Source organism: Toxotes jaculatrix, chromosome 16 (assembly GCF_017976425.1).
Source record: "Toxotes jaculatrix isolate fToxJac2 chromosome 16, fToxJac2.pri, whole genome shotgun sequence".
Taxonomy (NCBI): Eukaryota; Metazoa; Chordata; class Actinopteri; family Toxotidae; genus Toxotes; species Toxotes jaculatrix.
Genome location: NC_054409.1, coordinates 20178905 through 20206265, shown reverse-complemented (window position 1 = coordinate 20206265; position 27361 = coordinate 20178905). Strand labels below are relative to the sequence as shown.

At 40.8% G+C, this 27361-nt stretch overlaps 4 protein-coding genes and 1 long non-coding RNA gene across 5 annotated transcripts; 3 read left to right on the top strand and 2 right to left on the bottom strand.

Moving 5' to 3' along the window:
- Positions 1–15: 15 nt before the first annotated feature.
- uck1 (uridine-cytidine kinase 1) lies at positions 16–2504 on the bottom strand. Its single transcript, XM_041058500.1, has 7 exons — positions 2310–2504; positions 1704–1863; positions 1485–1581; positions 1258–1400; positions 1084–1178; positions 951–999; positions 16–867 (listed from the first exon to the last, which is right to left on the bottom strand). Exons 1-7 carry the CDS (start codon positions 2397–2399, stop codon positions 674–676), a joined length of 828 nt encoding a protein of 275 aa, XP_040914434.1. The 5' UTR covers positions 2400–2504; the 3' UTR covers positions 16–673.
- LOC121195200 lies at positions 1859–4396 on the top strand. The gene is made up of 3 exons (XR_005895447.1): positions 1859–1982; positions 4002–4151; positions 4268–4396. It is a non-coding gene; the product is annotated as an uncharacterized LOC121195200 (long non-coding RNA).
- On the bottom strand, positions 2763–4550 carry dnlz (DNL-type zinc finger). Its single transcript, XM_041058501.1, has 3 exons — positions 4218–4550; positions 3988–4127; positions 2763–2995 (listed from the first exon to the last, which is right to left on the bottom strand). The coding sequence occupies exons 1-3, from the start codon at positions 4548–4550 to the stop codon at positions 2842–2844; spliced, it is 627 nt and encodes a 208-aa protein (XP_040914435.1). The 3' UTR covers positions 2763–2841.
- A 2448-nt stretch (positions 4551–6998) lies between these two features.
- lrrc8aa (leucine rich repeat containing 8 VRAC subunit Aa) lies at positions 6999–18833 on the top strand. The gene is made up of 3 exons (XM_041058212.1): positions 6999–7146; positions 12358–14482; positions 16190–18833. Exons 2-3 carry the CDS (start codon positions 12368–12370, stop codon positions 16463–16465), a joined length of 2391 nt encoding a protein of 796 aa, XP_040914146.1. The 5' UTR covers positions 6999–7146; positions 12358–12367; the 3' UTR covers positions 16466–18833.
- Positions 18834–21902: 3069 nt separating this feature from the next.
- Positions 21903–26181, top strand: phyhd1 (phytanoyl-CoA dioxygenase domain containing 1). Its single transcript, XM_041058214.1, has 11 exons — positions 21903–22144; positions 23054–23212; positions 23586–23661; positions 23736–23783; positions 23870–23925; positions 24010–24072; positions 24207–24228; positions 24333–24464; positions 24635–24751; positions 25038–25164; positions 25456–26181. The coding sequence occupies exons 1-11, from the start codon at positions 22112–22114 to the stop codon at positions 25502–25504; spliced, it is 882 nt and encodes a 293-aa protein (XP_040914148.1). The 5' UTR covers positions 21903–22111; the 3' UTR covers positions 25505–26181.
- The last annotated feature ends 1180 nt before the right edge of the window (positions 26182–27361 follow it).

The following is a 27361-nucleotide window of genomic DNA, read 5'->3' as shown; positions in this document are numbered from 1 at the left end:
ATTTCCATTTATTGTTGTACAGAATGGTGCGTGGAAAATTAACTTAAAAAAGTTAAGGCATGTATTCAGCATTAAATAATCAAAAGGAAGCACTCAATACCAAACTCAGTGTGACGCTACAGAAACACACATCTAGACCTAATTTGAATTTAATAAGTTATTAAAAACAAACAGGGAAAGCAACGTAACTACAATACATTAGTATTAATATAATTTAAATATATTAATCCCCTTTAAAGCAACAAAAAAGCAAAAGCTACTAAGGTCAAAGTGCAAAAGCGTGACTGAAATTAAGCTTTGAAATAACACTTGCTACCAGCGACCGTATTACCCTCCAATTCAGTAACAGGATGTCGGACCATAGTTAACACTGGAAACAAAAACAAAAAAAATCAGAGAGTGTCATGGAAGACTGTTACACGTGAAAAGCAAACTATTTGCATATTTGTTCTGCTCCAATGATTACAATTACAAAGATGATGCAGCAGCAAGTGCTTGCAACACTGTTACTGTGGATAATATTTTAAAAAGTTAAAAATAAAAGAAGGCTGCAGAGGGCGAGACCGGCATCGCAGTTGCTAACCCACTCTGGACAAATCAGTAGCAGCAAACCCAGCTCAACGCTCGTCTTCACAGTCTGGACACATCCATCCACCCATGCATCCACACAGTCTCAGTGAGGCCGACTACTGGGCTCCATCAGGACCCTCTTTCCTGGAGGATTCGTGGCTCCGTTCTGCAGGTCACCCTGCTCAGAAATGGACCGTTTGAAGCCCCGCCCGTGGCCGTTGATGGGCCCACGCTGCCATTTGCAGATGTCTCCGTTCAGGATGTCTTGGATGTGCTGCACGATGAGGTTGATGGCCACTGATGAGAGACAGATGAAGAATTTGTCAAACATTCATGATGTTTGAATAATTATCATTTTTTGGAGAAAAAAAACCACTTACCCATGTTGTCAACTCCCCTTGGAATGATGACATCTGCATACTTCTTCGTCTGAGGGAGAACAAAATAAAAGTGACATTTAGTGCTCAAAGGGGGTTTGTTGACCGAATGACACTGGAAAATCATCATACTTACAGGCAAACAAAATTCCTCAAAAGCAGGCTTTACAAACGTCGTGTACTGCGTGAGAATCTGCTCCAGGTCTCTCCCCCTGCTCATGTCTCGCAGAACTACAGAGAAATTTGGTCAAACCATTGATTCACTGTGACCACAACTGGAATATTGTGTGTTTGGCAGAGACATTAATACCTCTGCGAGACAGTCTGACGTCTGAATCTGTGTCCACAAAGAGCTTCATGTGAAACATATCACGCACTTTCTGGGGGTAGAAAACCAGGATCCCCTCAAAGAGGACGACATCTGCTGGGTAAACTGTGATCCTGTCTTCCAGCCTATAAACACACAGAGTTCACACGCTGTAACAGGAGGTCGGACAAATTTCTCGTCCGGACTTAATCAGAATGCTTCCTACCTACCTGGAATGGGTGACAAAGTCATACGTTGGCACTTCAACCACCTTTCCCTCCACAATGTCCTTCAAGGTTTTGTACATTAAGTCATTGTCGAACGCCTCTGCAGGACATTAAACACAAACAGAATCTGATAAATAACGCACTGAACGCAGACTGGGACGGCAAGTTGCAACTCTAAAACAGACACGGGGAGGCACGTGGGTTAGGTCTGCCTGGGTCTACCTGGGTGATCAAAGTTGTACTGTCCCTTCAGCGCCTTTGCCTTCTGCTCCGGAGTCAGGACTCTGTAAAAGCTGTCTTGGCTTATAATAGCCACCTTCCTCTGGCGGTGGTCCACCTTGTTTTGGCCCAAGAGCTCCATGATCTTGGCGCAAACTGTTGACTGTGGCAGAAAAGTGACTGTTATTTACGACCTAACATAATGTTTTAATAGACTAAACTAGCAAAGGCGAATTAAAATGCAGTTTGTGGACGTGTCTTGGGGAACAAAAGTCCTGCAGGGTGAGTTGAAACGCGGTATCAGTGACCTTCTCATTGTAGAGTTTATCATTGCCAAAAACCTGACACATTTATTACAGCGGCTAGTTAGCTGAATGAAGCTCTTTTGGCGCTAAATCTGCAGCAGAGAAGTAATGGAAAAGGCAGTGAAATTAACAGAGCAGACATCTAACGAGTTTCTAGTGCGCTAATGAAATACTAGAAAGAAAATATTACCTAAGCGAGGGGGCGTATCACATGGTTTGACAGTTTAATGAACAAACTTAGCTAAGCTACTCGGGATGCTAACTTCCGCTGTCCGGGAAATCTTCCGGCTGAAAAATAACTGACCTTGCCGCTAGCGGTTCCTCCGCTAACCCCGATTAAGAAAGGATGATGCCGTGGCCTCTCTGCATCGTCTAGACACCCGAGAACATCCATCGCAGTCCAACAGAAACGAAAGACTGCAGAAATCTAGATAGCTTGGCTGAGTGCTAGCTATGGTATCTGTAGCAACAACAATGCGCCGTTCTCGCGAGAACTAACGACCCACAGTATCAACACTGGACGGGTTTTGAGCTCAGTTGCATTCGACTTTTACATAAAATACGATTAATCACTAAACGTACGCGCAGAATAATGTTTCCGAATAACTTTGATCGCAGTTTGAAGAACAGGGCATGCGTTCAGTTAGACAACATTTTCAGTTTCATTTGAAATCAGCAGGGATTACAGTTCTAGCCCTTGCTTTGAAAAACTAGTCTCATTCACTGCTTTGACTGAATGACAAAAGAACCATTAGCAATAAAAAAAATTTTTTCATTTATTATGAAATTAAATATAGACATCTTGCAATGTACAAGCACATAGTATGGACACAGCATTATTGTTTTTCTGGATCACTGTCTGATTTTTGGGTGTCTTCACTACATTGTGTCTTGTCTTTGCTGGATTCATCCACTACTATCTCCAAGGCAGCACTTCCTTCAACCCTCTTCACAGTTTCTCCTTTGGCAGCAAGGATTTCCTCAATGTTTCTAAAGCATAAAACAATAGGACATGAGTTATTCAGAAATGTACATGCAGTTGTTGGTAAATCAAAAATTCCTTCAGCTCCTCGGACAAGCTTAACTGAACACAGAGGTGCTGTTTATCTACTTCACCGGTGTTTTGTGATCAATTTTCATATACCTGGAAACACCATTATCAGTCTACTGCTGAAGATAATCTATCTGAGCCAATATTATCAGCCAATATTTACTTAGCAATTTCTTGTTAATTAATGTCTAACATATACACACTAATTAACAAGAAATTGTAGGACAGAAATGGGGTGATGCAAGATTGAAAAGTGGCATGATGCTGATTCTGAGTGGTATGTCACTATCAGATTTTGGTATGCTGATCTACTTGTGGCACTTCTAAACACCTCCTCTGATTTTTTGCCACTGTTTACTATGATATGCCTCTGATGTGAATTTTAAACAGCTTGACAAACCTGTTCCCCTGGCAGATAACACTTTTCACTGGAATACCTGGCCTGCCACTTTGACTAGCGGTTCATCACAGTTCAGTCAGCAAACGTCACTTAAAACAATATGTCACTGGTGTTCCGCTGCCACACCTACCACATCCCTAATACTGTATGCACTATTTGCCACTAGAATAAAAATGGCATACAATCAGTCACTTTTTCATCATTCGATAAATGCCAAAGATATGTTTGAGGTAATTTAAAAATAGTGTCACTGTAACAGAGTTTGTCCACCATTTATTTTAAGGAAATTTAAAGAACCCTTATCAAAATGTCTTCCGCTGTTGAACCTATATTGTGGAATAGTTTTCCACCCACTATTAGATCATCTCCCTCTATTGTTATCATTAAAACCCATCTACAGACCCATCTCTTTTCTGTAGCCTTTTAATAGTCACCATGAAGACATGAAAGACCACACTCTCATCTTTTATTCGTTTCTTCTCCGTGCAGTGCTGTTGCGTTAATGATGTTATTCGGATAATCTATACCAACCTCTTCCCTTCCAGGTCAGAGAACCAGCTGAGGTTATCAGCGATGATGTGATGATTCTTACATCCTGGACATGTCACTATCACTACACCTTTGTGATATGCCAACTTGGATATCTTCTGCATGGATCTAGTAGAGCAAACCTGCAAACGTGATACAACCTGCATGTCAGATTTATGACAAAAAACAGACCAAGACAACCAAAGCTATTTCAGGATTTCTGGATCTGCTACCTTGCATGTGTAAACTAAATGATAATGTGTTGACTGGATCTTCCCAACAGCGTCACTTCTGATACTCGGTGAAGTTGAGACTCCTCTACAGAGGCCAGCTCCACCTCTGTCATTAGGTGACAAATAACGATATCTACGCTGGTCCTGCAAGGAGAGGAACCCCGTCCCAGCTGTGGTCGTCGGTGGTCCCGGAGGTCGACGGTGAGACTCGGCGCACAGTCCGGACAGAGCCGAACTGCTGCGATAGCACCGAAACAACCGGCGGACAGTCAGCATCGTCCTGCAAGAGTCTGAGGACAACACCTGTGCACAACACCTGTGTACAACCAACATGACAACTGCCGTGTTCCGGAGTTCGGAATTTACACACGATTTCGTCAACAAGAGAGCTGTCCCCATTTGATGACATCACCGAACGGTATTTTCAAAATAAACTTTATTAACATATTGTTCCTACAACAAAATAAAATTGACATTAGCTTAAGACAAATATCTTTCTAAACAGAAAAACGAAAAAAGCATCATGTCAATTTAAAATCGATTTGTTATCCAATTATAAAATAACCTGGAAACTAATTAAGATTCTGTTCTGTGGTTTGTTTGACAGATTACTGTACAAATGAATCTTTTGTTATAAATGTACAGAATGTAGTATTTTCAATGAGCTATAAATGGTGAAAAATTACTAAATACTAAGTTTACCCTGGTAAACTTGAAATAACATGTTGAATTGTAATGTTCTTTATACATTTTCATTTTATTCTACTTTAATCTTATAGCCTGCTACAAAAAAGGTCTCTCAAATATTTATTCATTCTATAGTGATGGGTGCTGACAATACACAAAACACTGGACAATTGCAAATAGTGTTAAACACTAAATCAAATTGTGCAGTTACATTCATTTTCTCTAATCAGTGGTCATCAGTTATGAAACACTGAGTATATAGACTATTTTTGTAGGTGATAGAAACAGAAAGCGAGGAACCAGTACAGTTAATCTTGGATGTCAGCTAAGTCTCTTATTCAAATTACATGCAAATGAAGATGACTACACAGTCACAAAAATTTTACATACACATACAGTGTCCCTCATCAGTGTGTAGAGGAAATCTTATAAAAGAATAACGACCTTTTTGCTTGGAGTTTATTTTCAACATTAAAGGTCATGTGAGTTTAAACTCAAAGACAAAATACAATTTACATTTTGGTTTAGTAAACATCGAAGTGTGGTGAAGTTATATAATTTCTCTGAACATAACCACCAGAGGGTGACATACAGACTTTGATATCACCTCACAGATTTAGATTTTCCTTCCAGTCTCAAAATACCTCTGGGTGGCACAAATCGGAACCAACATCCTATATTATATTTGTATTAATATTGTACTGAGTTGTGCACAGACAGTTATCATCACCTCATTGTTTGCCAAGGCTTTAGAGGGAATAGGAGAAATAAGGGCATATTATGCATTTATGACAAAACAGTTTTCCCCATTGTTCCAACTGGCTAAGGCCAAGGCTGCTGCAGGAATGTACAGTTGAGATGAAAGGCAATCAGCACAAATGACCAATTTAGTGAGCTGGTGGTGACTGAAGGCTGTGTTTCTAAATCCTGCTGGGAAAGGTGGGGGAAGTTTGTTTAGGGGGAACTGCAGTCAGTCTGAAACTGGGAGGTTTTCCCAGTGCTGACACACTGCCTCTGTGGTGAGTCCACATACAGGTTTTGTATACTGTATTGCTCCCCTACTGACTGGAAATTAATTGTAACAACCTGACCAAAGGAACCGTTAGCATACGGCTTACATATATCACTTATGATGAACCAGGAAGGAATAAATTTCCTTTTCTTTATCTAAGAACCCAATAGGAAATGATAAGAGGGTGGGGTTTCTACCTTAAAAGATACAATCCAAGTGCTGCTGGTTTAATATCACATTATATGCTGGTCTATCTGATATTCACCACAATTAATTTCTACAGGAAGGATTCATCTGTTATTTATAAGACCCCACTTTAAGCCAACATCTATTATTTAATAGGAACATTCCTCTCTGGAAGTTTGATTGTAGACTTTGTGAAATGAATCTCTTCAGAAGTGAGTGTATGATTTCTGAAATTAAGCTGAGCACATGCCACAATGCATTTGGTGAAGAGGACGAGAGCTTGAAATGCTCTGTACATAGCTAGGGAATAAAACATTGGCTACATTTCATTTCATTTTTTTACTGACACAGTCACTTTGTGTTGGCTTCACAAACAGTGAAATAATTTTGTTCCAGAGATTAAAATGCTTAAAAACAATTGAAATAGTGCCACTCAAACACAATAATGCCTTTAAATAAACAGCACCGTGCAAAACATTTATACACTAAAAGCACAGTGAGGATGCTTTCAAAAATAATGCCACAAATAGTTTTTATTTGTCAGTTAACAGGTAGATTGTTACAAGTATCTCGGAGAACGTGCTACAATTCTTCTGTGGGTTTAGGCTGTCTCTGTGTTTTCTGTCTCTTCATGTAAGCCCAGACCGACTCCGTTATGCTGAGATCAGGGCTCTGTGGGGGCCATGCCATCTGTTGAAGACTCCTCGTTCTTGCCACTGAAGATAGTTCTTCATGTCTCAACCTCCACGTTACCCACAAAAGAAAAGAAAGAAGAAAAAAAATGCTAAAGATGTAGATGTTTCTCCTGTTGCTGATCTGCTTTTATTTTGAAATCGGCCTTGTGTCAGGACTTCCGCCAGCAGCCGCTATGTGCGTGCGAGCCGACGAACCCACTCGGCTCGTGCTTTCGTGTGGTTTTATCCTCCGTCACTGTCGCACGGGGCTCCGGCCCGGTGTCCGAGCAGCCCCAACTGCCGAGAAAGGTCAGAGAAATGTGTCAACCGTGCGCGGAGGACGCGAGAGACACCGGCTTTAGTAACACAGGTGGGTCCCCGTCTTGTTTTTTTTAAAATGTGTGTAACTAGCTAGTTAGCTGCGTGTTTCAGAGAGGGAGATTTCGCTGCCGCAGCGTGCTAACTGGGCATCGGTATGAGACATCGCTTCCCGTCGCTACTCGTCTGCCTGTTGTTGTGTAGAAGACGTGTTAATAAAAGGTCGCTGTGTGGGTTAGATTACATGTTATTATACCAGTCTGCATTACAGTCAGACTCTTAATCCTGGATTAATTTTAGCTAATGAAATATCAGTTCATCCCACAGTCGAAGGCCAGCAAGGTGTTCTGGTATTATGGCAAAAACACAAAGACTGTAAACAGTAGATTAAAATGCAGAATTTTGATATGAACCGTGGAGCTGTGTGTCAAACTGTTTGGGCCTTAAACAAATAAAGCCAGGCTGTCTTGCTGCAGGATTTCCATTGTGAATTACAGTGGTTTTTGTGGTATGTTGTAGAGCTGGAACGAATAGTTGATTAATCATGAACTATTTTATTAATCGAATAATCCTTTTAGTCAATTTTTCGAGCAGAATTGTCTCAGATTTGCTGTGTCTAGCTTCTCATATATGAAGATCTCATGCTTTTGTCACACATGGTAGTAAACTGATTATCTTTGGGGTTTGGGTTGTTGGTCATTTAAAGATGTCACACTGGTCTGTGGGGGAATTATAAGGAAGAGTAATTGATAATGAGAATAATCATTATTTGGAGCCCTAATATATTGTTGAGTTCATGCTGAATTTGTGTTTCTATCATAACAAATATTGCAATAGGCTATAGTGTTACTGTAATACGTATGGAAGAACTTATATGGTTGGTGTGGTATTTGTATTTTATCTATTGAAGATCTTTTATAGCATTATTGTAGTGTTTTGTGGTAAGGGGGATCTGACTGTGCAGTATTGGCCTAATAACTGGCCACATTAAGGCCAGCCACATTAGTCAGATTATATCATCAACACTAAGTGGTTTTAAGTGGGGCTTGTTTCAAATGTGCAATGTGAACGTGTGTGTGTGTGTGTGAGTGCGTGTGACATTGGCAGTGCTGTCTTCAAAAAGGCAAAAAGTAGATTTTTGTGAGCCAGAACTAGTTCAACCTGGTCAGGACTGCCCTGACTGCTCCAGCCTCTTAATGTCTCAAGTCTGCCATTGGCAGGATAGGGCAGATGGGCTGAGATCTGAGGCTGTGATAACCCTGTTACCTGCAGACGGCCCATCAAGAAGGGTTTTGTTATCAAAGGACAGGGAAAATCTGATGTTTTGGAAGGATCTGTGGGTGTTTGTGATCCCCTTATCAGCTGCTGAGAATATGGTCCTGAATCCTTTATACCGACAGTACAGCTTTTAAAATGCACAGCATTTGCTCCTGCTTAACCCAGCAACAGGTAGATTAATAAAAATCAGAATGCTATATTCACCTCTTAAATATATTTATTTGTGTAAAAGCTATTTGTACAGAAAAGACCAGATTCGTATAGTCAGGTGTTTCGAGTCATAAGGGACTCTTGTTAGAGATGATCCGATTCAGTCTGTCAAAGCGGTATCAAAGCGGATATTGACCCCATTAATCAGAACAAGTAACTGCTAGATGTGAGCAGTTCACATTAAATATAGGTTGTGTTGTCAGTTTCATTATAAGATTAACTATTTGAGATATGTACCATTTTGGTGGAATAACCCTTCCACGAGATGACAGTCAGCAGTTCTGAGGTTTACACAGTGGTGAAACGAAGACCAGTATCAGTCCAAACAGGCTGCCAGAGCTCTGTCTTTTGTTTTTTGAAATAGCAAGCAGGCATGATGGATGCAACATCATAGATGTTAGAGACTCCAGCAAAACAGTGCCCTGATCCCTCTTCATATATATGTAGAGGATCACCAAACTATGTTCACAACAATCACAGGTATGACCAAAAAATACAAATGCTTAGAAAATACCCAAATCCTATAATATTAAACTAAAGAATAAATTATGTGAGTATTACTGTTAGAAACAGAACGGTGACTGGAAACTGAGCAACAAAGAAACTACATCAAACCATACCCAAACTAGATGACCCCCTCCCCAGTCCCAGTTGGTATGGTCCAATAAAAAGTAAAGCTTACCAAACGAGCGTTTGCGTCATGTGTACGGTCAGTCTCACAGCTCCCCCACAAGCAATAAATTTGTGGCGTGCCACTGACTTAGCTTTTAGCACCACAAGAATCCCTGGTCTCATGTTACCTCACTGTATCAGCAGATACCTGGAGTTGAGGTATCAGAATTGTTTTGGGAGTGAAAAAGCTGCTTATTAGCATCCCTTTGTTTTGTCTAGAGCATTAACTTCTCTGTGGCTGCAACTAACAGTTGATTTTAATTATCGATTAAATAATTTTCTGACACTTGGTTAAATTTTTCCCTCTAGTTGAAGACATGTAAAGAAACAACTATAGGTTTCATACTGGAAATAATGGTTTCAGAAAATGAGAACTAGTGAATGAATCCAAAAACATATCATCCGTGGAAAGTTACCCATTCATGCTGAATCACAGTGTGTGCACTATCATGGGTGGGGAATCCATCCAGTCAGTAAATGTGTTGGAAGGACTGGGAGGGTCCTTTGGGTGTAATCAAGTACTTAGAGGGAGAATACTGACATAAGTACAAAACATTAAAAAAAAGCTCATATCAGTCTAATGGAATCTAATAAAAGTTCAAGCCTTCTATAAATGATGGGAATGCTGGCATTCTTTCCATCTATACATCCATCGATATTCTAAACCACTTATCCTATTAAGGAGTTCAAGGGTGCTGGAGCCTTTCCCAGCATGGATTGGGCAAGATGTGGCGTGCACAGGCAGGGACTGACACACAGACAGAAAAACACATTCACACCTAACAGGCAGTTGTGTTTTTTTCCCTAACCTCACCTAAGGTCTTTGGACAGATGGAGGTAACATTAGCACCCAAAGTAAATCCACAAACACAAAGAGAAAGTGACCACTCCTCAAATGAAAGGCCTCAATCAGCTGTCGGATTCAGAACCTCTGATTATTTATTCAATTTGTTGATGCTGTATGTTTTCAATAATTCAGTTAATCCTTAACAATCTTTTCAGAGGGAGATGTAGATTGAGAGTATGCTGCAAAAAGACATGCAAGTCAGGATGTTCTGTTCGCTCTACTTTTTCTGTTTGACTTCAGTTGAGAGACACTAGTGTCCTTGAGGAAAATTGTGCTTGGCTCTGTAATATATTGGCCCTGACGGTAGCCAGGTTCACCTGTACCTCTCTCAGTCCATGTGTCAGAGCCTCTTTAACAAAAATCACCTACACAAAAGCAGCTCTGTTCAGGGAACAAATTCAGAAGAAATGTACCTTCTCTTGGTTTCCTGCACACAGGAAACCCAAGAGAAGAGTCGCTGCTTAATCCAGTCTTGACCTTTTTCTTTTTTTAATCCAATTTTAAGTTTACGATCAGGACACCATATTCCTTTGGTACTGTTTGTGGTGGTGAGAATGATCAGATGGCTTAGATTCACCAGAGGAAATTAGCTGAAATTGTAGGGGAGGTTTGGGAAGACGTGCAGTGTGATTCATAGACTAGATAAGCAGTTTTGTTTATTTTCCAGGATAATGTGAAACAAAACTTGGATGTTCTTTTGGACTAAAGATATCAGAGTGACAGAGTTTACAGGATCTTTGTTTTTCTAATGTTCTGGATAGACCAGAGAGAAGCTCTATAAAAACTTTCAGTGGTATGTAACATGAATCTTACAGTTACAGTTTATTTGACCTTATCAGTGCAGTCATGTGACAGGCCATTATCTTTAGTTTGAATTGGGAAACATGCCTACTGCTTCAAGTTTCTCTAGCATCTGTGTTTGGCAACAGGAAACAGTGAAAGTGAGCAGACTGTTGTTTTATGTGTGCTGTAAAACAGTGATTTGCATGTGTCACAGTTTCACTCTAAACATATTTAATGCACTGTTCAGGTTTTGGGTGTGTAATTAATCTTCTGCTGTGCAGTGGAATAGAAGCCGTATCAGTGTCAAAGATTGTTCATTGTTGTTTTTAATACCAGGTGAATTATCACATTTAGAGGTGCTTTGGCAGCTGTTGGGGTCTGTGCGTGTTGTAGTCTCTGAGTTGAGGTAAAGCAGCGGCCTGACAGAGGAGGCCCACAGCGATTGTGCTGCCATTCTGGTTTGAACTGGATAAAACAATGTTTTTTTTGTGACCACTTGACCAGCTATCCTCTTTCAACATTTTCCTGTAAGTAAGAGTTGAGCAGACAGGGAGATACAGTTTTGGAGAGGTTTTTTTTTTAAATCAACTACTCCCAGCTTTGTGTTCAAAGAGGAAACAGAGCAAGACCATAATATTTCATTATTCTCTTGTGGATACAACAAAAAGCTTAGTCCAGGTTTAACAAAAAGGTTTGAAACAACAACTCGGATTTGAAAAACTGCTTAGTCGTTTCTTGCATTACTCACACATTTACTGTGTCAGGAAGTAGCACAGTTGTGGCTTGACAGATGTCAAACCACAACTGTGCTGTAACCGTCAAGTGTAAATGGATGCCTGGGAGAGTCTTTTGGTTTTGAGGTTTATTTGTTACGTGGTCAGAGGCCCAATCTCACTTGGTTTTGCTTCCATTTTGCTGAAGGAGTTTTCAAGTCCAAGTTCTTGACTTGATTTAAGTATAATTTACTCTGTAAGTAGCGGAAACAACCCGTTTGACAAAAATCAGGATCATCAGGGAAGTAGCATTATTCACTCATGTCTTGTTTTGAGAAGTGTGATCTGTCCCAGCTTCTAAGAATTAATACTTAACCATTAACTTGAAGGAGGCACTGTTACAACTTCAACACACTGTGAACATGTTCATGCAGAAAAACCAAAGCACACGAGGACAGATGGAGAAACTGGGACGTGTGTGAACAAGCGTGCTGTGTGTCTTGAGATTGTGTACATTTTTAAAAAGGATGTGCAGGATGTTGTGAAAACTGCTGTTTATTGGCGTTAAGTATGCAGCTCTGGACTCAGGACTCAACAGGAGGTTAAACTAAGCGTCCCTCATGCTCCAATATAACATTTTGATATACTAAGATTTTACCACAAACCCACATCAAGATTTCCAAAATAGTCCATTATGTTTTAAACTTGACATGTCACTAACTAATTCCTTGTTTTCTGTGTGTGTTTTTTTTTTTTTTAGATAAACCATCATGATTCCCATCACCGAGCTCCGGTACTTTGCTGACACCCAGCCAGCGTACCGTATCCTGAAGCCATGGTGGGACGTGTTCACCGACTACATCTCAATCGTCATGCTGATGATTGCGGTGTTCGGTGGTACGCTGCAGGTCACACAGGACAAGATGATCTGCCTGCCTTGCAAGTGGGTGGTCAACAAGTCATGCGAGACTATGCCAGTCTCAAACGTGACCACACCCTATGCACTGGAACCCAAAGGCATTCAGTATGACCTTGACCGTCATCAGTATAATTATGTCGATGCTGTCTGCTACGAGAACGAGCTACACTGGTTTGCCAAATATTTCCCCTATCTGGTGCTACTCCATACCCTCATCTTCCTGGCCTGCAGCAACTTCTGGTTCAAGTTTCCCCGCACAAGCTCTAAACTGGAGCACTTTGTTTCCATCCTCCTCAAGTGCTTTGACTCCCCGTGGACAACAAGGGCTTTGTCTGAGACCGTGGTGGAGGAGAGCGATCCCAAACCTCTCGGCAAAATGAACGGTTCGATGGACAAGAAGGCCTCATCTGTGAGCGAGGATGTTGAGGCCAGCGTGCCCATGCTTCAGCGAACAAAGTCCAGAATCGAACAAGGGATTGTAGATCGCTCCGAAACTGGGGTTTTAGATAAAAAAGAAGGGGAGCAGGCCAAGGCCCTTTTCGAGAAGGTGAAGAAGTTCAGGATCCATGTAGAGGAGGGCGACATAGTCTACCGTCTTTACATACGTCAGACCATCATCAAAGTAATCAAGTTTATACTTATAATTAGCTACACAGCCTACTATGTACACTACATCAGGTTCAGTGTAGTGTGTGCGGTGAACCTACAGAAGCTAACAGGGTACAGCACGTTCTCTTGTGCCCATCCGTTAGCAACACTTTTTAAGATTTTGGCCTGTTTCTACATTAGCCTGGTGGTGGTTTATGGTCTTATCTGCATGTACACCCTGTGTTGGATGCTCAGCCGCTCCCTCAAAAGATACTCCTTCGAATCAATCCGGGAGGAGAGCAGCTACAGTGACATCCCTGACGTGAAAAACGACTTTGCCTTCATGCTGCACATGATAGACCAGTACGACCCTCTCTACTCCAAGCGCTTTGCTGTTTTTCTGTCAGAGGTGAGCGAGAACAAGCTGAGGCAGCTGAACCTGAACAATGAGTGGACATTGGAGAAGCTGAGGCAGCGCATCACCAAGAACTCCCAGGATAAGCTGGAGCTGCATCTGTTCATGCTCAGCGGGATCCCAGACACAGTATTTGATCTGTTAGAGCTCGAAGTGCTCAAGCTGGAGCTTATCCCCGACGTAACAATCCCACCAATCATCGCCCAGCTTTCCAACCTGAGAGAGATGTGGCTCTATCACACGCCAGCTAAAATTGAAGCTCCAGCTCTGGCTTTCCTGAGGGAAAACCTGAAGTCTCTCCACATCAAGTTCACTGACATCAAGGAGATCCCTCTGTGGATCTACAGCCTGAAGAACCTCAGCGAGCTGCACCTAACCGGGAACCTGAGTGCCGAGAACAATCGTTACATCGTCATTGATGGGCTCAGAGAGCTCAAGAGGCTCAAAGTGCTGCGTCTGAAAAGCAACTTGACCAAGCTGCCGCAGGTGGTGACAGATGTGGGCGTGCACCTCCAGAAGCTCTCCATCAATAACGAGGGTACCAAGCTGATGGTGCTCAACAGCCTGAAGAAAATGGTCAACCTGACGGAGCTCGAGCTTGTCCGCTGCGATCTCGAACGCATTCCTCACTCCATCTTTAGTTTGCACAATCTGCAGGAGATTGACCTGAAGGACAACAATCTGAAGACAATAGAGGAGATCATCAGCTTCCAGCACCTGCACCGGCTTGTGTGCCTGAAGCTGTGGTACAACCAGATCGCCTACATCCCCATTCAGATCGGCACACTGACCAACCTGGAGAGGCTGTATCTGAACAGGAACAAGATTGAGAAAATCCCCAGCCAGCTGTTCTTCTGTCGCAAGCTGCGCTTCCTAGACCTGAGTCACAACAATCTGACCAGCATCCACGCTGATGTAGGCTTCCTCCAGAACCTGCAGTACTTTGCTGTGACTGCAAACAGGGTGAGGATAAAAAAAAATTACCTTTAAAGGACCAGTGTGTAGGATTTAGAGGGAATCTATTGTACTTGTAATATTAATTTCGTTATTAATTTAGTTTTCATCAGTGTACTATCACCTAAAACTAAAAATTGTTGTGTTTTCATGGCTATAGACGAGGCCTTTGTGGCCATCAGAGGATCTCCTACAAGTTTAGAAAGGGAGGGGTATTCGGTTGGTTGCAGTGTGCAACCTCACAGTTAGATGCCACTAAAACCTACATTCTGGTCCATTAAATTTGTTCACTGCATGTTTTCATTTTAATGAAAGTTTGACTCATTTCCTTACTTTCCCGTCTCCACCCTTCTGTCTCTCTATCATGTGTAAATAAGATTAGCTCAGAGGTATATATGTATAGATAAGGTATTTACAAAGGTCAGCTTATAAATGCTGAGATGTTCATGGTTAGGTTGGAAATTATGGCTTCAAAGGTAACCACATGACTGACTGATAAAGTATTGTATATTTCCCAGTTTTAAATTTGCCCTTTGAAGTTTAGAAATTTAGATTTTTGCTTCATTTCATGTGGAGAAAACATTTTAGTTCGGGTGACAAAAAGGTCGGAAACACTGATATGATCTTGGTCTGTTTATCTGCGTTCCAGTGACTGGAATAAATGAAGACCAGAATTAGTGGCATGTTGTAAACGCAGTCCTCTTCTGTGCACACCAGTCTAATTATGCTCGCTGCTAACATGTTAGACAGAAGTCCTCCTGTGTGGAATGAAGTACAAGTTTTTACTACAAGGCTATATTCTTTTCTTCTTTCAAGCCAACCAGTAGAAACCATTAGGAAGCTGGGTTGGTCCATTTGGTTTGTGGTGTTTAGTCGATCATTCCAGTCTTAACAAAATGCTGTGTATTTGATTCGCAGTGTAGAAATTTCATTCAGTGAGATGCAGTTCGTTCACTGTGAGAATATAGAAAAACGGAATTGTCCGGAAGGTGCTGTTTTTCACTCTAAAGCATGCACACTGGATCATGCGTTTTCAGTAAAGGCTACTATTACTGCCATTTTATTGTGTTTGTTTGTGTGGTTGCACACTGGAAATAGGTTCCAGCTGGTTTGTGTGCAGCCAAAAATAGCTCCATTAAATGGGACCCTTCTGGGGTCTCTTGTGTTTTTAAGGCCTCTCTTGCCTGCATCCTCTTTACACTGTTAGCACATTATCAATCCAAATTAGTTATGTGATTGTGAATATTGTGTATATGTGATTTCTGTGGACGTTAATGAATAATACACACTTAAGGAGTTCATGGCTGGTTGTTGGTTTTAAATTATTCGCCAATGCCTTAGAAGCCATTTTGTCTGTGTTTACTTCTTCCAGTATCTTAAATATGTTATGACACTTTACCCTTTAAAGCCTGACAGCAACTTTTGAGTGCCCTTTAATCTTATCCTGATTCGTTTCCTGTGTTGAGGTCTGGCTTGTGTTATGGTTTTTTTTTTTTAATTGGGTAACATCTGAAATGAACAGGATCTATAAACGAACCATTCTTCGCTCACTATAGTGGAAACAGCTGCCTCTTTTTCTTAATGCCCTTTGCTCACATCTCAGATCCCTGCCTCGTCTGGCCATGGCATATGGATTAAAAATTGAACAGCTCAGCCCTTCTGTTCACTGGTAACTTATACCCCTCATTATTCTGCCGCTTGTCCTCTCTGCTTCAGATCGAGACTTTGCCCCCGGAGCTTTTCCAGTGCAAGAAGCTTCGTACACTGAATCTGGGAAACAACTGCCTGCAGACCCTGCCATCACGCTTCGGAGAACTCACTGGGCTGACCCAGCTGGAGCTGAGAGGGAACCGTCTGGAGTGCCTCCCGGTGGAGCTCGGCGAGTGTCGGCTGTTGAAGAGGAGCGGTCTGGTGGTGGAGGAGGACCTGTTCAACACGCTGCCTTCAGAAGTCAAAGAGCAGCTTTGGAGGGCTGATAAGGAGCAAGCCTGAGCCAAATCTCAGTGGTGAGCTGCAAAAAGAGAGAAGTTTTGATTTGAGAAACAAACAAGCAGTGATTTTGTTTATAAGGTGAGGCGAACCTTGAGAGGTTTGCAGCACTGTTGGGCCATGTGGGCTCAGAAAAGTGATGAGGCTTCCCTGACAGGATCTACAAAAGCATGGATGTCAAATTTCATGACGTCCAAGGATGTCTTTTTGGCAATCACTCGCTTCGTGGTCGTCAAGGGAAAACCTCATAACCAACCGCGGTGATGAAAGTTGGTTTAGTAATGTGGCTTTTCTGTAATTTCATTCTAAATATCAAGCTGCGAGGATGCAAGCAGGTGACGTCAAATATGCATGCCACAGTAGGACCTGTCTAAAGCAAATCTGCTTATTGGAAAGAGGCAAAACACAGAAAATAACTTTGCACGATTCAGCCTTGCCAGTGAGCTAAACATGCCCACTATCACTTCTTTGCTGGCTGTGGGATACATGCACAAATTGAACATGCACAAAGCAGTGTTTGCCTGACATTCCTCTGGCCTTGAGACTCGAAATTTTGCTTTTTGAAATTTTTACAATTACATTTGCAGTCGCAGTGAAGTGTGACTCTGGATACTGGCAGATGTTAGAAGAAAAAAATTACAGTGCAACTGACAGCCAGTTTGTTGAGGCGTGACGGTTTGGCCCTTTTGTTTTCTTCAGGCTGTATCTTGGCTCAACATGCTTGGAGGCATCTTTTTTTTTATTCGAACAAAATGACTCTGTGATGAAGATCAGCGGATCATCCCGCAGGTGATCTCACAGCTTAGGCCTTAACTTAGAAGACTAATAAAAGAACATCAAAGAAAAGCTGTCAAATATTCAGCTGTCAAAAATGGGAACAAACTCTACAGTATAATGTCTAAATAACCTGCAGTCATTAATTTATAATGTTGGCCTGTAGGCAGGCTGTTTGTTAGCTGTGTGGGTGGAGCTATGGTGGAGAAGTGCACCATTCTTCTTGGACTCTTTATTTTTCTTCACGAAACATCATGTCTTATTCAGGCATGTGAAGCAAGCTTTACTTTATTTTGCATGACTGAACATCACATACATTACTGATGTGTCTTATTAAGATGTGTGTGATGGGCCATTTATCAAAGCTTTTTTCGAGCCTTTAGAAACAAAGTCAAGAATTTATTTTGACTCCACGATACATAATTTGGTGCTGCAGTGTGATTGGTTTAACGTTCAAGTAATATGTGAGGAAAATTCAGTGAGTGACTGAATGCCTACTATGGAACATATACATGTACTCAAAGATCTTAAGTGACCTTTGTTCAATTTAAGGCTAAGATATGTTGCTTCACTGTCTTGATTGTAATGCAACATGCCCCCCCCCCCCCCCCCCTCCCCGCTCACATGAAGTTTGCTGTCCCTGTATCAAGGCTACAGAGACACAGACATTGAGAAAACTCACAGTTGATTCCTTTTGTATTTATCAAATAAAATCATATGCAAGCTTGCACACTGCTAATCATACAACTTCTAGATGATATAGACCAGTAAAAGGGACAAGAATCAAGGTACTTTTTATTCTCAGACCTTAGATGATTATTGCTTATATGGCACCTCCAAGTGGATGAACTGCAGATGTGGGACAGGAGAGTCTTAACTAGCTGCCAGGTACTGCCAGTCTCAAAAAGAGAAGTGTTGATGTTGGTGACTCAAGTGCCCAGCTGTTTGTACGCTAGCCCTTATATTTATCATGCTCAGTTTATTCCTGGACATTTGTCAGCACTTTGTTTATCCATCCAAGAGCAAAATGAGGACAAACAGGAAATTACAGAGGGAAGGAAACTGGTTTTGACCGACCTACACAAGGGAAACATTTATTCGCAGAGAGTATGCAGAATATGTGATTTCCACATGCATGGTCCAGATTAGTGCAGCAGTGCTTTGTCTGCTTGAAACACTTTTCTTGTTAAGACCTTGGATTTAATAGCATCATTTGGAGTATACCAGATATGTTTACTCCAGCCAGGCATCTCTTGTTGCTAATATGGCCTTACCTTTTACAAGCTGTATGCCCTGCTAATGATCACAAACATCACGTTCATGACTCTTTTTTTTTTTTCATGTGCTGTAAAACGTATAGGTGAAATGTTTAACATCTTTGTTTCATACATATCCATCATACTGTATGTGGTCTTATTGTTACCAGCTGTTTTTTTTTGTTTGTTTTTTTGTTTTTTTCACTTTAGCTATTTAAGAGTTTCAGCGCAATAATACAACTGCACCTTTGTTCACAGTGAATTTTGTTTCACTGAGGCCTTGGTTAAATCCAAATGCCCTTCTGGGGGTCACTAGTAAAGTGCCCCCCCCCCCACCCCCACAGTCTTAAAATGCAGTCCTGTTGTCTTGGATGTGTTGACTAGAAACCAGTTGGATGCAAAGGTCACAGAGAGAAGTTCAACGCAAAAAAACATACGAGAGAGTAAAGGTGAGTAATTCAGAGAGTATTTCAAAAGAAACCGGACCTTTTCCTGCATGTGTAAAAACATAACTGTTTGTCAAACGTCATGTCCACTTTGATAAATCTGCTCTGCTCTAATTTTTGTGGTACCAAGTAAGAGTAAAAGCCAAATAATGAAGTACCTGAGGCACTAGCACACAAAGCTGCAAATATATATATACCTTATAGTACAGTAACATGGCTCATTGTAGTGGTGCAGTGCAGTGCAGTGCTGCTGACACCAAAAATCTCCCTCCTGCAGTGCACCACAGAGTGTCAAATTAGGACATCTAGACAATGCACATCAGTGCTTGTTTAAAGTGTCTTCTGGCTCTGACCTGCTGGTTGTGTTAACAGAGTTTAGATAGTCACAGTTAAGTATATTTTCATCCTTATGCTTGTTAAGGAGAAGTTCTGACCTGTATCTAACCCTAAATTCATTCTTGGCGGAGCAGGTGAGCTCAATCATGCCATAGAAATCTTTCTCAGGGGCATCACTGGGAGCATATTCACACCTTATCAGAATAGTCGGATTTGCCAAAATTTCCATATACATGTGGACATATTCATATATCAGGCCCTTTTCCATTTCAGCTTTATTTTGTGGTCAGTCTGCATCAGCATCACAACACATCTGTAGTCACCCAAATGTTTCTCAGTTGCATTTTTTTTTTTTTTTTCCTGCTGACGTTTGGATTTGTATCCACAAATATTTTGACCGGGAATTGCCTCGGCCGTTTTTGTTGATCTCTGGAGCTATGACTACAGCCGTATACAGTCCCTAACAGTCACTTCCCTCTGAGTCACGAGATGAGCACTTTTAACCTGTGGCCCCACTCCCTTTCCTGTACGTCAGCGTCAGCGAATTAGTGTGAAGGTCTGAGATGAGGTCAGCCATTTGCAGGGCACCGAAAGGAGGAAGTTGTAGTGACTAATAAAATGCCCCCTTGGTTATAAGAAATCTCTAGCACTTTAATAAGTATCATGTCGCATCTAAACACATTTAATAGCCTCAATCAACACATTTAAAACTTTTTTTTTCATTGTGTGCAAACGTGCTAAAATAGGTTTTGTTTTTACTTTTGTGTTCTCTCTCGCATTTATGTTAAAGTATGAAATATCTAAATTTCTATTTGTATGTCATGTATGCCTTAAGTAGTGTAGTTTGCGTGAAGCAGCCTGATCGAGCAGTTTATTCGTATGCGGAATTAACTCATGTGGATCTGCAGAGGGTTTTGCAGAGGTCGGACAGTGAGTTGCTGATTTCTGTGGACGCAGCTCCTGTCCCCAACAACAAGACAAGACTTTTCACAACTGAAACAGAAACAACTTTTGACAATCTAACATTACTGTAAACGGAGGTGAGCTCACCTTCCAGTGTGGGCATTGTGTGTAACAGTACACATCATTATCTGTTAATATCTGTAATATTTCTGAGGAGTGTACATTTTTGGACGGTCATGTACCATTTAACTTGAACACACACACAAAAAAAAAGAAATTGCATTATTCAAAAAAAAAAGAAAAAACTGCCATGATTGCGTTGCATTGACATCTAATCTCTACCTATGTATAAAATGTTTTTTAAATACATGATTGTATTTACTATGTACGATAAATTCATCTGTATTCTGATGCCTGTACATCAGGGATATATGAAAAACATTTCGTTGCTTCCCTTTTTGGGGTTTCATATCCATTTCACTTTGCAGCATGAGTTTGTTGATGCTGAACTTGTGTGCATTATAGCCATACTGAGAGCCGACCACTTAACCCCTAGCAACAGTCACTGCTGAGCATAAGCTTGTAAGCTGGATGGACAGACTTGTTTTGTTCAGCACTGTCTGTATCACACGTGACAAAGCCTTTATCAATTAATTGTTGCCAAGTGGATTGAACACTGGCTTTTTAAGCGGGACGTCTGTATCAATGAACAGCTGAACTTTTATTTCCTAATGTTCAGACCCTACTTTTGTACCATTCTGACACCATTCTGATAAAATAAACACTTAACACTAAACCCTGTTGTAAAGAATATGTTAATTCATCTCCTTGTGGTGGATTAATCTTCTTTCAGGGGACAGTCCTGAGCTCTGCTGGGGGTTTTGCTGAGAAGCGGTTTTTAAAACACTTAAGAAGTAGGCTAATAGAATTTTTTTTCCACTGTTGACATTTTGACTTGTCTTGGCAGAAAAACACAAAGGTGTAATTAATATCATTAGCCATGGCTCAGTGGTATTAGGTGCCACAGTTAAATCACCGCAGCATGCAGCGAGCCAGCATGCACAGTACCAATACTCCGGGGCTCACTCAACTAAATTAAATGCAGTCGTGTTAATGTTAATTAATTACAAAAGTGCATTTCCTGCTGCATCATCTCAAGTTATTAAACATTATTTCTTTCTCCAGGGGAATATTGGTTACGCTAATGCTCCATTGCTCCTCCCCAGGAACAGTCAGGGTATATAAATGATGGCAAATTATTTCCTCAGCTGTTTCACCTTTTCACCAGCCTGTGTGCCCTCACTGACTGAGAGGATGATAACTCATTAACCGGTTGCGCAGGATCGTAGGTTACACAGGTTATTGTCAGTGTTACAAATAAGAAAAGCAGAACTGCTGCAGCATTTGACTGTTGGTCAAGCTGGAAGTAATTTTAGCTATTTTCTGCTGGGTAATCAAATCTATAACAGTGCATCACATTTGAAAAACCCATTGTGTGTTTTGTTTGTAACATGATCGTCTGTGAAGTGACTCAAGATGTCAAATATATATGGAGGAGCAGCACTTAAATAAATACTTAAATAAATGTACTTGTTCATGTTCCACTGGTTTGAGCAGCCACACAGAACGGCCACAAGATGGTGCTGTAAGTCATTTGTGTTTGTTTCCATTTCACAGCAGCGACATGAGCGACACCTAGAGGCCATTCCGGGCTACCACTGCACGACCGTGAAGCGCAAACGTGGGCTTTCTGTGTTGCGACGAAAGAGTTAAAGTCCAAAATCCTATTAGGGCCAATGAGCGGTTACATTTTAATTGATTTAGACGTGTCACGTGGTCGGAAATCAGTGCCTGCAGACTGGAGTTTAACCGGATGAGACGCGTTACGCGCAGAGTGTCTGTCCCGCGAGCTGCGCCTCTCCGAGCTGAGCACCATGGACTTCATGACAGATCGTGATGTGCAGAAGGTGAGCGACATACAGTCTGTTTAAAAAACGAAGCCAGAGCTGCATCTAAACCAGTACCCTGCACTAAATGTGCTTTTACTCTAACTGCAAATGCTTAACGAAATATTTATTCTGTTTATTCTAAGAGGCAAACAAAGTCTGGAAAACTCTGAAAACTGTATAATCTTTTTTTTTTCGTGTAAGTGTATCACATTCCTGCAATGCTTTATTTATTGGTTATATTCTCGTAGTTTGCACGTAGTCACGTTTCGGCCTCATTACATAACATGCAGCAGTCACAAGTCTGTTAGAGGAAGCCCCACACCGTTATTCGCCTATTTTTTCTGCTGTGTAAAGCAACAGATCTGCCTTTAAGGATACATTTCTCATGTGGAACTAAGATAGTTAAGAGTACTAGTTCTTTACTTCAGCCTCATTTCTCTATTAGTGTGCTCAGTAGTAAGTAAGCAAGCAGTCATAGCAGATTCTTTCACATTAGCGAGTAAGTTAGTTTATTTATATATCACCTTTCAAGAGATGTCACAGATCAGATGTCACAAAGTACTTCACAGCATAAAAAAAAAACATTAAATGCAATAAATTATGTAACTGAACTGAAAATAGCTTTTTCAGGGCTGCAACTTGTTTAAGTTCATTATGGATTAATCTGTTGACTGTTTTCCCTATAAACCAATTTTCTGGTTTGTCTATAAATCTGGAAAAAAATGGTAACAGTTTTTCAGTCCAAGGTCTCGTTTTCTCCAATTCATCTATCAAAAAACCCTCAACTTGGCTAAAATTTGAGAAAAACAAATTGTCTCTTTGTGTGGAAAAACTGACAACAGACATAAAAGGAAGGTGCTGAGTCTTGAGTCTTCAGTCAATGCTTCTTTGTCCCTGCGAATTTTGTCCTTTCTTCCCTCATGACAGTACATGGAGGATGGGTACGTGGTTCTGGACGGGCTGCTGACCTCTCAGGAGTGTGACGAACTGCGGCAGAGGATGGCAGAGATCGTGGACCGGATGGACGTCCCCGAGCACTGCCGCACCACCTTCTCCACCTATCATGATGAGCAGCTTAAAACACAGGTGACCAAATGAACAGCGCTGCACAGCATGAGCCTTTACCAGTGTCCACAGTTTATTCAACAGTGTTTCTTTCACATGCTTTCCATCACATTGCACTTAAAGATGCAGGTAAAGTTAGAATTTATATTCTTCATATGCAGAAAGTCTGTGTATTTCTCCTTCATGCTTTGACTCACATAGTCTGTAGTGTAGATACTTTACCTCTCCACTGATTCACCGTGTTTACCTCGACCCCAGGTGTCCTTCCTTTCAGGCTAATAGCAAACTCTTATGTCAACAGTGTAGTCAGTGTCCATGGAGTGTGTCTCTTGCCTCTGTAATGTAATCATTCCCTGGCAGATCAGGTGACCGATGTAAACCTTTTGACCTGCAGGGAAATGCTGACTATTTCATCACCAGCGGCGATAAGATCCGCTTTTTCTTTGAGAAAGGAGTTTTTGACGACAAAGGTGAGCTCTATTAAAATTATTTCTAGCCTGTCGAAATGCCAGATGAGGTGGGTAAAGCCTTTCTTTGCTTGCAGGGGAATTCATTGTACCAAAACAGCGGTCGCTGAATAAAGTTGGCCATGGTAAGATTTCTGATTGAATTCTCCTGACAACATCTACACAGGGCTTTCCAAGAGTCCCTAACTAATCCCAGTTTTCCTTGATTTAGCACTACATGCCTTTGAGCCATTATACAAAAAGGTTACACATTCACCCAAAGTTCAGGTGAGTGAACTGTTGAACGATATCAGAAAATTATGTATTAAGTCACAGAATAACCAACACTCATATCACACTTTGTTCTTTTAGGGCATAGCTAAAAAGCTGGGTCTTGTAAATCCAGTGATACTGCAAAGCATGTACATTTTTAAGGTAAAGTATTATCTGTCTTTCTACCTGTAAAATGTCATGTAGTTTTAGAGTATGCTACATTGGTAGCATAATAAGGTATCTTTTTTTTTTTTTTTTTAAATAAGGTATCATTTTTCATTCTCTGTCTTTTCCAGCAACCAGGAATTGGTGGGGAAGGTATGAAAATGAAGAACTTTCTTGATATGAACTCATACAAAAACATATTTTCCATAGATATCCTGATATTATGAATATGTAAGAGATTCTTGTCTGTTTCTCAGTGACACCTCATCAAGACGCCACGTTTCTGTACACGGAGCCCCTGGGCAGAGTTATGGGTCTGTGGGTCGCCCTGGAGGACGCCACTGTCAACAATGGCTGCCTGTGGTTTATCCCGGGGTCGCACAGTAACAGTAAGCTCTCAGAATATTATAACTTAACTTGTTCTGTGGTTTGTACAGTGCTGACTCAGTTCAGTTCAAAACTCCTGCAGCCACTATTTAATTATTTAACCATAATCTGGTATGATTTGGTGTTTGAAATCAGTTTCTGTCCATATTTTTATGGTATATCCGTCTCTCAGGTGGTATTTCTCGCCGTATGGTGCGTACCCCAAAGGGCACCTTTCCCCTGACGGACTTCATCGGAAGAGAACAGGACTATGATGAAGGGAAGTTTATCCCCGCACCAGTTAAAAAAGGTAATTCTGATCAATTAGATTCATGTAAATAATCTACTCAGAAAAAAGCCAAACAATTGTTGTTTCTAGCTTCTCAAAAGACTTTATATTATTGCAGACTTAATATGTGGATCCTTGATAAATGTTCGTATGAAACAAACTGTGATGGGCTTTTCTCAGTATTTCCAACATTATATAGACTAAATGATAAATGAAAAACAAATGATGGATTCATTGATTTCAAAAGTTGTGAGAGTGGGTCAGCTGCTGCACTTCCCAACCTGTCCATCAACCTCTCCGTGTTCAGGTGGTGTGGTCCTGATCCACGGGGAGGTGGTGCATCGTAGTGCTGAAAACACCTCAGAAGACTCTCGCCATGTCTACACCTTCCACGTGATGGAGTCCCAGGACACTCGGTGGAGCCCTGACAACTGGTGAGAGCGTGTTAGAGTTGGCGTGGATTTGTGTTTCTGTTATTCACAGTAGGTTGTTCAGGTGTTTCCAGCAGATGGCTGTCACAATCAGCACATACAGGAAAGAACTTAAATTAAGTCCTGAGAGGTGAAAGTAATACTACGAGTACTGCGTTTTTGTCCCCCATCATTTACATTGAAAGCACATTTGGACGGGATCTTTCAATGGCTGGATTATAGCAAGCTAAACCTGCTCAAATGAGCCCATGACTATTATTTAACCTAATCTTTAACCCATCTGTCATGTTAAAGGTTGCAGCCCACTGAAGAGCTCCCTTTCCCAGCTCTCTACACTAAATGAAGAGTATCTTTGGTGCTTGGCTGCACAGAAAGACACAAGGCCCTGTCTTTCCTGAAGAAGGACCAACACGTATGACCTGTTTTAACCATAACAAATGTGCTGTAATTTCTCACAGCTTGTTTTTTTTTATCTTATATGACACCATCTGTTTCTCTGAGCCATATGTAGACTAGGATGTTTTACTCGATCCAGAATTACTTCAACAGAAAAGTCCAAAGTGGATTAATGGTGACTAACTCGTTTTTAAAGAATGTATCAATGTTTTAAATGACAATTTTTTAATAGATGGCGAAACTGATTTGTAAATATTTTTAACCTTTTAAATCAACTTTGCATGGACACTTAACAATACAAGTGATATTTAGATTTACCTTTATTCAGTCTCCTCATCAGCATTGTCACCAACCAGCATTTTTCTTGTTGAAGGTCTTTTTTTTTTTTTCAAATTTATGTCAAAACAAGATGGCAGATTTTTACAGACAAACAGCAAGCCTTTCCATTTTCAAGTATGTTGATTTTAAGACGCAACTTAAATGAAAAACTGCTTGTGTTAATTTTCAAATCAAACTGAGAAAGAGAAGGCTTAATGTTGATGTTGTCAAAGTGCAATCAGTCAGTCAGCCACACAGCTTCCTCTTCTCAATCCTCAAACGAGTATTAAACAAATGGACTAAAAATTGTAGGCGTATTAATTTTATCTTTCTCCTCGGATGCGCTCAACATGCAATAATACATTTTTAAAAATGTAAGGATGATGGCAAAAACAACATTACTAGTAGGATCATGCTAATAAACTGACATCACAGCATAAAAAAAAAACACCAAAGATTTTTTTTTACAAGTGAACATAAATTAACTGCTTCTGAAAACAAGTTTCAGGTTATGAACTGTAACATCCTCGTGTCAGAGTGATGATATCAAACCTGATGACATCTGAGGACGATTCTATGACGCAAATATTACATGATCATTTGGATTAAGTAGTGCTAAAAAAAGTTGCTAAAAAGGAAGGGCCTGTGTTCATCAGTTTGGCCTAAAGTATTTCTACAGATTCCAAAAATATGCGGTGTATGAAGGCTCAGCATCACAAGGAAATGTACATATATATTAAGTTTACCTTTACAGGGTCCCGACAAACCACAGAAATATTAAGCAAAGTAAATTTACCAAACAGAAATATACTGTAGTATACCTGCGTACATGTTACAGTACTGGATTTCACATTAGTGTCATGCAGGAGCATAGTGAGTTTCTGCCATGTCGAAGTATAAACCAGCCCTTTTAAAGAAGAGTTGAGAGGGGCTGCCATGCTTTGATCTACAGCATCTACAATAGTAGGTAATGTGTGATAGAAAATATACTTCTTAAGGCAAATATTTTCAGCAGTAAGTTCGTCATATTGCCATCAGGGAGGCAAAAATAATATTCTAATAATGAAAAAGGTTGATTAAGAAAAAGACATATCAACAAGCTAACTTTAAATAATGTTCTTCAAAGGCAAAGGCATGTATTCATTTGCAAGAAAGGGACAAGATAGGGAAACCTCCTCTTTGATGATCACAATGTGCCTTTTAGCAGCATCTGTAACGTCCAGAATCCAATACACGTGTAAAGGACGTCTGTCCATTTCACTGAACTGAATTTCCTGTTGCATAATTCACAAGTTGTAATTGTTGAGTACCTCAGGGTCAGGACGATGACACACAAAGAAAAACCATACATACCATACACCACCGCTGTCACTTAGCTCAAAGAATATTTAGCAACTTTTCTTCACATTTCCTCGTAACTTAGTCTGAAATGATCGTTTCATTCCTCAAAGCTACTGATACTGAAATGACTTGTGATCTGAAGACA

Bases quoted from the DNA above. Each gene is read 5' to 3' on its own strand.
- lrrc8aa (XM_041058212.1), top strand. From the start codon at position 12,368: ATGATTCCCATCACCGAGCTCCGGTACTTTGCTGACACCCAGCCAGCG. The intron at 14,483-16,189 runs GTGAGGATAAAA...TCTCTGCTTCAG, and splicing joins TTGCTGTGACTGCAAACAGG to ATCGAGACTTTGCCCCCGGA.
- dnlz (XM_041058501.1), bottom strand. From the start codon at position 4,550: ATGTTGGTTGTACACAGGTGTTGTGCACAGGTGTTGTCCTCAGACTCT. The intron at 4,128-4,217 runs GTAGCAGATCCA...TCACGTTTGCAG, and splicing joins ATTTAGTTTACACATGCAAG to GTTTGCTCTACTAGATCCAT. The intron at 2,996-3,987 runs GTTGGTATAGAT...TTTATGCTTTAG, and splicing joins TCTGACCTGGAAGGGAAGAG to AAACATTGAGGAAATCCTTG.
- phyhd1 (XM_041058214.1), top strand. From the start codon at position 22,112: ATGGACTTCATGACAGATCGTGATGTGCAGAAG. The intron at 24,073-24,206 runs GTAAAGTATTAT...TGTCTTTTCCAG, and splicing joins AAAGCATGTACATTTTTAAG to CAACCAGGAATTGGTGGGGA. The intron at 24,752-25,037 runs GTAATTCTGATC...CTCCGTGTTCAG, and splicing joins CCCCGCACCAGTTAAAAAAG to GTGGTGTGGTCCTGATCCAC.
- uck1 (XM_041058500.1), bottom strand. From the start codon at position 2,399: ATGGATGTTCTCGGGTGTCTAGACGATGCAGAGAGGCCACGGCATCAT. The intron at 1,864-2,309 runs GTCAGTTATTTT...TTTCTGCCACAG, and splicing joins GAGGAACCGCTAGCGGCAAG to TCAACAGTTTGCGCCAAGAT. The intron at 1,000-1,083 runs GTAAGTATGATG...GTTCTCCCTCAG, and splicing joins TTGAGGAATTTTGTTTGCCT to ACGAAGAAGTATGCAGATGT.